We start from the raw sequence: 13,609 nt of genomic DNA on the forward strand, positions 1-13,609 counted from the left end.
GTCTAATCATCAGGATCCAAACATATTAATTTTCACGCAGTTGTGTTGATGCTCTACAGCTTACAAGAGATCATAGGCTACGTTCTGCTCAAAGGAACTCGATGCACAGAAAACGTCTGCGGGGCCACTGAAAAATAACACTTTTTTATGGCAAGGAGGGAGCAGCTCTTTAATGAGGAGAGCACCAGAACTGCTCGGTCAACGCTGGCATCGCCCTTAGGGTTGCAAAAAGCCAAAGAAAACCCGACAGCTTGAGTCCCCCTCTTGCTTACTGCAAACAAGGGCTCATAATCAGCTGCACTTATTAATGCTCCTAATTACTTACATTCCAGTAAAATCTGCTTCAAGATTTAATAGATTTCTTTAAAGAAATCTAATTCACTAAATTCAATAAACTAATTCACAACCGAATTGTTGACAAGGAAAGCAAAGCAGAAAAGGTGACCCACTCAGGACGCAGGCGGTCATGGCCGGACTTCGGCCAGGTGCGCGAAAAGGCGGGAACCTCGAGTGCTGCAGATACAGCAGCCAGAAGCGCGGGCAGAAGCCCTCCAAGCACATCTCAACCAGGCCTGGCCGGAACAGAGGCTTCCCGGCCTGCTAATCAGACACTCCTGTTGCTCCTCATCGCACCTGCAGAGGACCTGATGCTCGCTCCCAGGCAGGCAGCCAACGAACCTTGGCCTCCCCTCTGTGCGTGAAGCCCTGCATGGCGTTCCTCATGCACAAGTCGAGAATTGTTGCGTGAGGGCGAGAGGGAGACCCCGCGTGCTTCCCCATCCCCCACCCTGTCATGTTCCTGTCGCCCAGCTCCATACCGTGACGTGAAGCAGCTTCTACATTGCGCAGGGAGCACAGCCATGGAGCACAGGCGCCAAGCAATGGGGATGTGACAGAGGGGCCGGCGGAGTGAGCAGGCAGTTCAAGCCACGCCACTCAGGGCACGTGGGGAAAGGCCTCCTGCATGGGCTGCTCGTTCAAGCCCTCGAATCCCTGGCAAGCGTGTGTTCGTTGTGTGAGACAGAAGCTCAGCATTCCACCCCCAACTGGAGAACTAGGGTGGTGTAGTGGTTAGAGCAGAGGGAGGCAACATGGTGCCTCCCACTTCCACTCCACCAGATCTGGACCATTACAGCGTTGGACTGGGAAGACCAGGTTCAAGTTCCCACTTAGCAATGAAGCTCATGGGTGACTTTGGGCCAGTCACTGACTCTCAGCCAGACCTACTTCACAGGGTTGCTCTTAGGAGGATAAAACAGAGAAGGAGAATCCTGTACACCAACTGGGGCTCCTCGGAGGAAAGGCAGGACATAAATGTAACAAAAACTAAATAAACTCTTCTTAGGAAGGGAATGGTATAAAAATGAAGTAAATAAATAATACCTAGAATAAATTTGTAAAGGCACGTCTTCCACTGGTTTGCAAAAGTAAACTTATTCCGTATTGGAAATATTTTGTAAAGACAATCAGAAGCTTTTGCACCACATTACCAGATCCTCTAAGACCTCTTCCAGTCCCCCTCATTTGTCTCTTACGGTACCACTGGGGGCTTCCAAGGGGTCCAGGGCAGGTCTTCCCTTTTTCATCCTTACAAGAAGGTTAAATGGGCTTCATTAATATAAGAAGGGCCCTGAGCTGGATCAGACCGAGGCTCCATCTAGCCCAGCACTCACTTCACACAGTGGCCAATCAGCTGTGAACCAGGAACACACAAGCAGGACACAGGTGCAACAGCACCCTACCGCCCAGGTCCCCCAGCAACTGGTGTATACTGACTTCCTATTATCTATCTATCTATCTACCTACCTACCTATTTACATATTTATCCCATTTATGAGTCACCCTTTAGCTGACACTCTCAGTGCAACATACATGATAAAACCAAGAAGAAGAAAATCAATGACTGAAGAGTTTGTGACTGGCCCAGGGTCACCCAATGAGATTTGTGGCTGAGGAACGGGGGAGATCTGAACTCAGGCCTCTCCTATGCAAGTCCAAGACTCTAACCTCTAGTACTAACTCTCCTGACTGAGGATGACCAAACATGAAACATGCTGTGCTGTATAAATACTGAGCATTGTTAACAGGGGTGCAAAGTCTCTTTCGTCTGGTGGCACAACATTGCCTGGAGTGCCTTAGGTAGGGGAGCAAAGGGCCCCACATTCGGTCAAGAAGCCGGATCAGTAGCCCTTGACATCACAACTCCATGATTCTACACATCTTGGGTTCTGGTAGCAGTACAGATATAAACTCTTGCAAGTGGGCCCAGAGTCCAGATATTTCCCAAAGTCAACGGAACAAGCACCAGTGAACAAACTTTAGGTACAGCCTGGAGGCTCTTACAGCATGTGCAGCTCCTCAGTGCAAGACAACTCAGCCTTTAGAAAGTGTGGGGGGGGGACCCAGACTGTTCAGGAGAAATCTTTCATAGTTCGCATGTCCCACAATGGAGACATGTGCATCAGAGGACTCTGCTGGCTCTAGGGAAAGTGTCTGCTCTTCCCCTCCCCTCTCTCTGTGCTGAGAGACACGCAGAGTTCCGTGCCCCTCTCAGCATGGAGAAAAACTAAAACGAGGGGGGGCAGGGCTGGAAGATGTCCGTCAGTATGACCACACCCACTGGTGATTCCGCCCACGGAGCATTTGGTGAGCAGCAATCCTGCCTGCCCCACCACCACCACCACCAGGTTCTGCACCCCTGCGTTAGAGGCACAAGCAAGCTTCAGGGCCCCTCCTTGCCATTTCCTGGCTGCCATCTCTTCACGCCGAAGCCCCACACAATTGTGGGCAGAACTTGGGAGTAAGAAGCATGAGCCAGAGTGCAAGACCCTACCTGAGATTGGCCATCCCCTTGCTGCCTTTCTGACCACCCCCATCTCCTCCTGGTGTGGAAGTTAGGGGGAGAGGCTGAGCTCCCATGTTGCTGGGGACTCTGTATCAGGGGCCTTCCCCCAACAACCAGACCTTATTCTCTCCTTCATCAGGACACAAGAGAGGGCCTGAGCTCCCTTCCTGCTGAATACCTTGACAGGATGCCGTTTTTCCCTCTCCAGCAACTCCACTTCAAGGAGGACGCCAAGTGCCCAGACCGACATGGAGACGAGCTCTGAGTGGTCATTATCCTCTCAATGACTCTGGCTACCAAAACTCCGGCTCTTAAAACGCCATGTCTCATCCCAGCGTAAATGGAATGCTTGAATTCATGGGAATGTGACTAGCAGGGGCTGGGGGGGGGGGCTTTGCAAGGATCCTGGCCGTCCCCCAGCCCATTCTCAATATCCCCAGGACAACACATGCTTGGTTCACAGCAAACAATTCTTTAAACTCAAAAGACCCCTTGCTGCCTTCCCATCGCCCCAATATAATTATTTCACTTGGCCCATTTAGCTGGGCCTGGACCTGGACGCCCATTTCATGTGGCCTACAAATGTACAGGTTAAACCTCAAAGCAAGCACAATTTTGTATAAGAACACAACAGCAGCCTTAATGGCTCCAAAATAGGAACTTGAAAGCCTTGAAATGCATTTGAGGTTAGACCCTATAGCTGAGAGAGACCGAAGCATTTACAATTAAAAAGACTACAAACAGATATTCTTTGCCTCTACCCCATTCCAACAGACTTGCTACTGTGAAAAAAATGCATATTTTATCATAACGTGATGTAAAATAAATATATCCACATTTAAGCATACAATATTAATTATAAGCAAAATAATTTAAGGGCACAGAGTGAGCTTAGAGGCTATCTAGGGATCAACAGAGAATGATTGGCTCAGCTAATGTGATGTCATGGAATGCCCACAAACTCTGATGAACGAATGGAACTGCCAGCACCAGTCCAGTGGAGCTGGCAGTTCCATTCCAGTTTTCTGCCAGGGAAGAAAAAGGTCAGTTTGGCTGGGTCTGCCTGAAAGCCACACACTGGCTTTATGGACAAGTAGTGAGACCAAGGACCGGAAACGGCGCAGGAAGAGGACCTAGTTGGTCAGAAAACCAACGTATGGGGAGCTACCTCATTTAAGGAAGGGAGCAGAGTAAGCAGAAAGTAGAATCTCAGGGAAGGGAAGGTAGCAAACATGGAGGCCTAAGGAAAAGGGCAGAAAAGACAAGGGCCCGCTCGTGCCAGGTATCTACTTAATTGCCTGTGTTGCAGGTTGCCGTGTCATCCAAAGCTGGTACACAGCAGGGATGGCTTCTAACTCTCAACCCCTACTACAAGCCAGGGGTCGTGGGGTGGGTTAGAAGTTACCACCACACCGCATGCCAGGTTCAGACGACATGGCAACCACCAATCCAGGTAATTGAGTAAATCTGGACACTTGGGGGGGGGGGGTTTAACAAGCCACACTGCATGGTTTCCCTCGCTTATTATGCAAACCTGGCCAGTAAGTTGAGAACAGAAGGATCTAACAAAAGGAATCCTCACCTGACACGTCTAGAGTTGGTGACCCATTTTCCAGCCAGACAAACACTCATTGTCCAATTCCAAAACAGCTTTCCATGCATGGCCATGACTCAAGTGCAGCATCAAGCAAGGATTTGCACGTGATCATACAGAAGGACACAAAAATCACCTTGCACAATCCTTTCCCTGGACTCAGAAGGGAAGCTTTAGATGATGAACAATTTCACAACATGCCTACATGTGTGAACAAACCAACCCCTTCATTATTCTAACTATATGCCCATTAGATCCAGTTCTTCAACAACAACAAAAGCAAACAAACAAAAAGTAAATAAATAAGCATCAGAAAAGAAGCTGTCATCAAAGCTCTTTATTTAAATCAATGCCTAATTGAACGACCATCAATTCATGGTTTAGGGCAGCCCATAAACACAATGATGTTGTACAGCAGTTAAAAGCATTAAAAATATAGACAAGCAGAACACTGTAAGAAGATTGGATTGGCTCAGGGCACTCATAACTGGCACCTGCTGGAACTGGACTGGCATTCACATGACCCAAAAGAAGTTTGGGAAACAGGAACTCTGTCGTTTGCAGTCTTCAGAAACAAATGGCAGAAAGAAGCCAGGAAAAAGCTATAACGAGACTGCAGCAAAAAAGGAGTTCTGCCCAGTCTGTTACTACCATATTATCTTATCATCCTTTAAATGTGTAGTCCACAAGAAAAAAAATGTGTTGAAGCCAGAACACGGGAGGAGGGGTCACAAGGCCATACAGGCTAGCCCCACACGTATATTGCCGTCACCCACAGTGGAAACACTTCCCTGCCAACCATGCATGACAGGCGGCACGGGAGAGGGCACTGATGTGCGGGACCAGAGCTCCTCCACAAGAGGAGCGACTCTGGCCCAGTCGGGGTCAGAACGCTATAAAAAATACAGCCGTACGTGCACATCAGCTTGCTGCCCCTCCTCTGAGCACATGGGCAGCACAGAGGCATTTCCACTGTGGCACCCACCAGGGTGGGGTTGGCCATGCACGCTTTCAGCACATGGGGAAGGCTGTGGGAACCACCCTAGTGTTGTGTTATAAGGCACCACTGAAGATTGTGGAGGAGGGCAAGAAGCGATTTCTGGGAGAGGAGCGTGAAGCTCAGCAAGGTTTCAAGGCCTGTCAGAGGTTTATCAAGGGCCCCGATCTGCAGCAGCTTGAGAGACGTTCCATGCTCGGAGGCAGTTTGCCCCTGAATATGAGGAGCTGAAGACAAACAGGCAGGGAAGGGCTGTTTCCTTGAAAGCCTCCCAGACGCTGGGCTAAATATACCTATGTGCATAAGTTGATGGTAAATAGACTGGAGGCAGTCACAATACCGGGGGCCCAATCCTTCCCAGGCTTGCAGCTCACAGGTCTCAAGATTAAATTGCAAAACAAAAAGAAGTGAATTTCAAGTCCATTCTTTGTGGTTACTTTTTATATTCATCATCATCATATAGTAACGGTAGAGGGTGAAGTTTGAGTTTAGGAGAAAAAGGGACACCCAGGGAGGGATGCTGACCCCTTCTCCCGCCCACGCATGGTTGACCTGCTAGTCTGTGCTCCCCCTCCCCCACCCCAGGACTTTCCTCTCTGCTTTGCTCCAATAACGAAAGTGAGTCTGGCTGGAAGCAAAAGCTCCTGGGAAGATGATAAGTCACAGGGGAGGGAGAGCCTTTAGCCCCTCCCCTGCTTTTAACCTCCCCCCTCATCCACCCAGCCTGGCCCATTCTAAATGGCTGGCACAGGCCTGTATTGAAAGAGATGGGCCTGCCACCCTAACCCCCACCCACCCCACACATCAGGTCACGTCTAGTGTTCGCCTCAGTGAGTTCACCAGAGACAGAGCTGTGCTTGGGGTATAATCATGAGGGGACAGAAAGAGAACTGTGGGGGAGAACAAATTGTGTGGGGTGGGGGCTGCCTTCCTACTCAAAAGCTACTCATCACCAGGCTTCAACTGCTCATCTATTGGGATGGATCAAACCCATATAAAATGTCGGGTGGGAATTAGGGGAAGAGAGATGTGAAAACAAAAGGAACCCAAAAACCACAATGCAAAACTGTGATGCATCAAATGTAAAATGGTGGGGGAAGATGATCAAAATTAACTCCTTTCACTTTAATAATAGGAGCACACCATAAATCTGAGAACACATGACAAGCTCTCAGCATTATCAAAACATGCAGGTCCTGCTATTAAAATTGCAAGAATTGTTTTATTTTTAAGCATCAACAGACCTCAATGTAGAGTAATTTCATAAACTTGTCAAGTCCGTAAGCCTCCTCCCAGCACAGGCTGAATCCCCGGGGCTTTGTACAGTGCACGTTGTTCCCATGTGCCAGCTGAGCGCCACCCGCATCCCCACCATCTCAGATCGGAGATAACAGGAGGGATTCCTCGGGGTGGGGAGACTGGAAGCCAAGCCCCAACCCTGGAGGAGGAACGCAAGAGGCCCCATGGTCTGGATGCGGACCATCCACAGGCTGCAGCAGGACTGCATGAAACAGCAGGCAACATCCAACTATTTAGCCATAGAGCATCTTAGGCAAACTCAGCTTTGTACACATGTCTATTCAGCACTGTGGCTGTATTAATTTAGCTCTAGTAATAAGGTCTGGGAGGCCATTTAAAAGCACTGGGGAGCAGATGACGGGACACAAAACACTTTGCTGAAAATGCCCCACGCTGCTTCCATTTGGAACACCCTCCCAATTCTCTCCATTCTGTAGCTAAAGTGACATCTCAAAGAATAAGATTAGATATGGAAAGGAAAATGTTGTGCAAGCTACAAAGCTTGCATTTATGAGAATCTCCGTCAAAGGGATGGAGTGAAATGACAGCAGCAACACCTGACAAGTTGTCACATTGATCAGTCTCCATCTATTGACCTGTTGCATCTTGTTCAATTCTTCCCCATTATCTTTTGTGGGATGAATAGTCTTTTTTGCCCCTCTATACACCCTAATTTCTCACAGGCCCCGTTGTTCTGGATCAACTACCAATCTGCAATTCCATATTTGCAAACGTTTACACAGTTCAGAATTCCCTCTTCATTCTTAAACTGGCACTGGAAAAACTGGGGGGGGGGGAATCCACCCACTTCTACTTAATGCAAGCCATTATTTTTTTTTTTGAAATGTACGCCCTGCAATTCAGCCAAATACCTTTCAAAACCAGGTCACAACAGAATAATCAAATTACATTTGGAAAAAACCCAACTACAACAACAAAGCTAAAGCAGCATAAAACCAGCCTAAAATAAATTTACCATCCTGATTGTGAGTGAGTACAACCAGGATTTGATTAAGATGAAGAGGGCTGTGGCATCTGGGAGACCACAGTGACTGCAGCATGTATGTCCATAATATGACAAACAATGAAGGGCTCATCTGCATTGCATGGTTATAAAAATGCAGACCTCAGGTTTCTGGTTTGGTACTGCCAAGACATCCAGAATGCAGTCACAAAACAACCAGAATTTACCATCAAACAAACCAGCTAAAAAAGGTAACTCAGTTGATCTTTCCTACACACGCAGAGCAGACCGTCAGTTTCTCTTTAAGACATGATTAACCTTCAGAAACGAAGTGCGAATCGCCCATTTTCTCTAGAAAAATTGATCAAATAAGAACACAAAGCAATCAAAGCTACCCTCCCCCTTCAACCTGATTGACCCGAAAAAGAAAAAGGAAGCCCAGCATTGGGACTGTCACATCAACATACCATCGACTTCCCCCTTCAGCCTCACCCCCCACCCCCCACATCCTGAATGGTGTGGGCAGGCAGGCAGGCAGGCAGGCACTACGCAAAGGCTACAGAACTGGGGAAAGGCCTGGGCTGCTGCCTCTTTTTCAGTGGCCCCCCGCTGCCCGTGCAAGGGAGTTCAAGGGGCTGGAGGTAAACACACAGTCTGGATGGCGGAGCTTCACATCCTGTAACCGTTAACAAAACCAGCCCAACTGAACAGGAAGCAGAAGGTGGTCTGCATTTGCCCTGTCCCAGGGCTAAAAAAAAAGACATCCAAACAGGTTCTGGGGCTAAGCCCAAAAACCTGTGGAAAGCAGACACATTCTATCCACTGGGCCAGGTGTGGAGGCAAGTGATGCAGGGGGTTCCTTCTGGTAATAAGTTGTTGTTGTTGTTGTTGTTGTTGTTGTTGTTATTATTGAAAGACTAGTTTGTTACCAGAAAAGGGTCTCTCATTTTTGCAACATGACTAAAACTAGTTGACTAATAGGACAGAGGCAATCAACACACACACATCCAAATCACAACTACAGAGACATCCAACATCTGGAGAAGACCTCTACTTAATTTCTACAATAAGAGGTGCCTTCAGACCTGAGCACCCTGCCCCCATCTCCCAGAAGGGCTGTTTCTTCTTTATCTGTTCTAGGCTTGAGCCCCGGGACTAGAAACAGATTCTGGGGCTAAACCTATATTATGCCTAGGTTCAAAATTAGTCCTCTCAGGGACACTACATCCAACACATGCACATACTCATGCACGCTAAATGTGTAACTCACCTTGACACTGGAAACCTTGTTTTCCAAATCCCCTGCAAATGAGGAAGACACAAACGGTTAAAGCATGCACACACAGGTACAAACATGCATGCACACCCACGCACACCTTCACTTTTGCACCACCCGGACCTGTGACACGGCCTCTGCAGCTACAGGCATCCCAAAGAGCAACTTGCCCTCCTAGAGGAACGCTAGATGGCTGAACTGTGCTCGGCAGAAGTCGTCAAGCCCAAAGGACACTCCTGGTGTGGTGGGGGAGCAAAGGAAGACAGGAGGTGGCGGGAGGAGAAATAACTTCCGGCGCTGGGGGTTCTCACTGGAGTGCCCATGCTTCCGGCAGGGTGCACGCTGCAGAAAGGGGTGTGCAGCAAGGCTCTAAAAGAAGAGCTGCTGGAGCTCATGGCTACCTGGAAGACAGGGACCCTTTGCAGAAGGCAGATTGCAGCCCATTCGTGGCCTGCTCACCAGCTTCCGGTGGACATCTTAGTGCCTAGGAAGCGCCCTTCTATCAGATCAAGTTATCTGGCCACCTACGCCAGTAAGGGTTCGGATGTTCACTGGGGTGAAAGAACCCATCGTAGATTCTTAACACACACACACACACACACACACACTGCACACGTGGCCGTGATTTGTGTAGTTTCCTGGGATAGAGCGCGGGTTGTGGTGTCATCCAAACCCAGCACACAGTGTGGCAGGGGTGGCTCCTTACCCGTGTCACAACCCATATCTTGCAGGAGGAGATATGGGAGAGGGGTGAAGACAACCCTGCTGCACCACGTGCCAGGTTCAGACGACATGCTGACCTGTGCTCCAATGCAGATAATTATGCAAACTGCTGCCACATGTGCAGCAAGGGTGAGGGCAGAGCCTACGAAGAGTTCTTCCTCCCCGTGATTGTCTGAACGCAGCCACTGGCAGTCCCAGGGAGAGAGAGCTCTTCCCCAACATCACCTGCTCTTGCTGAAACCCCAGCAAGAGCAGATGATGCGGGCTTTGGTGTTACATCTGGCAGAGTAGTTCTTACGTTCTTAAACCAAAACACTTGCTCGAAATTATTGTACACAGCTTAGTTATGCCTTAACAGTTAAAGGGCCCAGTGCATGCACCCTTGCTCTGCAAATTTACCACATATTGGTGGATCTATTTATGTATTTTTAAGTCTCTCTCTCTCTCACTCTCTGAACCAAGATAAGTTGCGGGGGCAGGGGGGCAAGCCAGGGAGAGAGAATAAGGCATTCTGACATGTTCAAAGAACGGGCATTCTCCATTTTATTTTAACATACTCTGCTTCCAGTGACCCCCTCTCCCCATCCCTCCCCCCCCAAACTGGGTCTGGGTTGGGGGGGAAGTCACTTGGACTTTGCCCCCAAGGTGGAAGGTGGCTGCCTTGAAGGTCCAGGCTGTGGGTGCTTAGCCGGTGCATTTATCGCCCTCCTTAGCACTGATATGATGCCTTAGGGTTGTCGAAGCAACTCACCCACATGACAGTAATCATAGTGCAATCCCTCACAATCGCCCTGTAAGGTAGACCAAAATCATTGCCTGCATATTGTGGGTGTGCTGTGGAGTAGGGGCTTGTCTAAAGCCACCTAGTGAATTCACAGCAGGTCCCACGGATGGTGATGGGTAGAAAGTGGGTAGGACTTACCCTCACCAGCTTCTTGTAGGCAACTGGAAATTTCCCTATGAGATGCATGCAGGTGTGGAGTTTACGGGGTGAGGGCATAGGAGACCATTTACCTGGCAGGGGCTCACTGCAGATCTACCCACAGGTAAAATACTGCAAGTGGGGAGGGGGAAAAGACACTGTGTGGAAAGGGCCCGTGTGGTGGGACATCTGTGGTGGTCTGGAGGGGGCAACAACAGAAGCTGGGGGTCAGTTCTCAGTTGCAGCGGATGCAGAAGGGGCTCTCCGTGGGCAGCCTTCCAGTGGGGCAGGGGTTTCGTTTCATTTCTTACATTTCTATTCTGCCAATACATTTCTATTCTCCTGATAGCCAAAGTGCTCTGGGCAGCTTATGGAGACGAAGTAGGGTGCCTGCAGCGAAAGGACTGGCGGTCAGAGGCCTGGCACAGGGAAGTGCTGGGCTTGACCCTGGGCTGGGGACATGGCAGCAACCAAGGAGGGGGTCCCAGACATCCTTCACCCAGCCAGGAAGAGGCATCTTCACTCACTGGTCTCCATGCAATTGGCTGAGGCTGACCTCTGAAAGCAGCGGGGCGGGTGGGGGCGAAAGCATGCGCCTGAATCATGCCGGGAGGGCCCCCTGGGGCATCCCCACGTAAAGGGTCGGAGAAGCAGGCGGTGTCCCGTTGACCAGCGTGTGTGACAGGTGAGCAGAGCCGGGTGCCCCAGAGCCGATGCCAGGGGAGCCAGGGGAGGGGCACACCTGGTGGGCAGGGGAGGCAGGAGCCCTGGGGAGAGGGTGCATGAGGGTGGCCAGCGATGGGGAGGGCATGCTGCCCGCAGCTCTCCGTGGGGCACCCCACAAGGAGGGCCCCTTCAGCAAGGCGGAGGCGGCAGCCCTGAAGCGTCCCGCTTGGACGCGGGTGCGAAAGCCGCACGCCGCGGCAGGGGGCGGGAAGGGGGAGCGTGCCATCCCAAGCCTGGGGGGTGCAAAGGAGGCATCCCGAGGATGGGGGGGCCTCGAGCAAACCTGGGCCGTTGTGGGCGCGCGGGGGGGGGCGGTTCTGCCACAGCAAAGGAAGACGGGGCCCGGGGGGGGGGGGGCTGTCACGCGGAAAGGAGCCGGCGGGGAGGGCAACGCCGGCAGGGGAAGGGAGGGGAGGGGAGGGTGGCGCGGTCCCCCTCGCCCGCGAGCGCCTCACCAGATAAAGTCGGTGCAGTGGCTGCAGAAGGTGGGCTGCTTGAAGAAGCGGGCGGTGAACTTGTGGTTCTTGACCTCGTGCACGTTCTTCTGGCGGAGGGCCCCTTTGCGGGCGAAGCGGACGTGGCCCTCCTCGCCCTCCAGATCGAGCGGGGCAAGGGGAGGCGGAGGCGGAGAAGGCGCCGCCGCCGCCGCCGCTGGATCGGCCATGGTCCCTCCGGCAGCCCGGCCTGACGCTGCTGAAGGAAGCAACAGCAGCAGGAGGAGGAGGGCGAGGACGATGCTCCCGCTCCCGCCGCTGCCGCTCCGCCTGCTGGTGCTGAAGCTGCAGCGCGCGACACCTCTGGCCGCAGCTGGGCAGAGGCAGCGCGGAGCCCCTCACGCGCGCCCGGCCCCGCCCCCTGCTCTGCATGCCGGCCCCGCCTCCCCGCCCGCCAGGCCCCGCCCCGAAGCCCACGGCCCCGCCCCCTGCTCCCGCCGCATCGCCCCCCGCCCCCCCCCTCCGCTGCGTCTTTCCGGAGGCGCGGGCCGCGCTCGCATTGTGACCTGGCGGTTCGTTGCAGGGATGTGGAAGACTTCCGAGTGCCTCGGTGCATGTGCAGAGTGCCTCTCCGTGTGTGGATGGCTGCACTTTGAGCCCTGGGATCTGACCCTCATAGGAACTACTTAAATATTTGAGAGACTTGTATCCTGCCCTTCAAACAAGTTCCCTTACCAAAAAAACAAAAACAAAATGAGGACAGAAGCAACTTAAAAGAAAATCATTTAGAGCAACTCAAGTTAAAAGAGCAGCAGAGAAGAAAAGATCAAACCAATACAGGGCTATACAGAAGTGATCAGCAGAAGAAATCATGGGTCAGTTTAAAATGGGGTGGGCGGCTGGGTGCGCTAAGGTCTTCACCTGGCACAGGAATCACGCCTGGCAAATCGGAGCCACCAGCCAGACGGCCTTTTCCTGAATGCTGAGAACACTCTGTTGACGGCTTCCGGGTACAGACAGACACAGGTGGAGACAAGTTACCCATCAGGTACCCTAATCCCAAGCCAGGAGGAGCTTTAAAGATCAACATGTAGCCAAAGGCTCAGACCTGGAGCTTTTAACTTGGCTTAGACCATGGCACATCAGCCTTTCCCAACCTGGTGCCCTCCAGATGTGGAGGATTGCAACTCCCATCATTCCCAGCCAGCAGCCCAACACATCTGGAGGGCACTAGGTTGGAGAAGGCTGACATAAGCCATAATAGAGATTTGCCATGCTCCACTGAGTCATTTTAGCCATTTGCCATACGTATGCCTGGGATGAAACTGGGGCGACTGAGGGGGGCATATGGCAGACTGGTTCAGCTTGCCTGGATCACCATCTAAACCGCAATAAAGATCTCCTCAAGCACAATACAGCCACCACGAAAGCCCCGTACACCCCTGCATTTATTCTCACTGTTTCAAAATATACCAAGTAAGAATACGCAATGACAAACATTATGCATGTATATCAAGTAGAGGTAGGTGTAAAGCGGCACGCTGATATGCATCTTCATCAGTCAGCCTGGGAACTGCCAGCCCACTCAAGCATCAGCCACGGAAAGCGCTCGAGGCACTTGCCCATCCAGAGCTGGCGTGGGCCGCCACAGCTCCTCCTGTTCTCATCCTGTGGGAGGGCCGCTTGGCAGGTTCCCAGGGTAAAACCCGGCTCCTTCCTTCTACACTCCCATGCAGCTGTACTGAAGCTTTCCACCCTGAATAGAAGCAACTTCGCCAGCATGGGCCGTGGAGCAGGCAACCAAACGCTTTCATTGACTCATAGAATTG

General features: G+C 51.4%; 1 protein-coding gene across 1 annotated transcript in view; it reads right to left on the reverse strand.

Moving 5' to 3' along the window:
• PRKCB (protein kinase C beta) overlaps positions 1-12,010 on the reverse strand; it is a 228,244-nt gene extending 216,234 nt beyond the window's left edge. The window contains exons 1-2 of the mRNA XM_063143417.1: positions 11,802-12,010; positions 8,970-9,001 (exon numbers count right to left, since the gene is read on the reverse strand). Of these exons, the coding sequence (XP_062999487.1) occupies positions 8,970-9,001; positions 11,802-12,010 (241 nt within the window). The remainder of the gene's footprint in view (positions 1-8,969; positions 9,002-11,801) is intronic.
• Positions 12,011-13,609: the final 1,599 nt, after the last annotated feature.

The sequence above is a fragment of the Elgaria multicarinata genome, chromosome 17 (genome assembly GCF_023053635.1).
Source record: "Elgaria multicarinata webbii isolate HBS135686 ecotype San Diego chromosome 17, rElgMul1.1.pri, whole genome shotgun sequence".
NCBI lineage: Eukaryota > Metazoa > Chordata > Lepidosauria > Squamata > Anguidae > Elgaria > Elgaria multicarinata.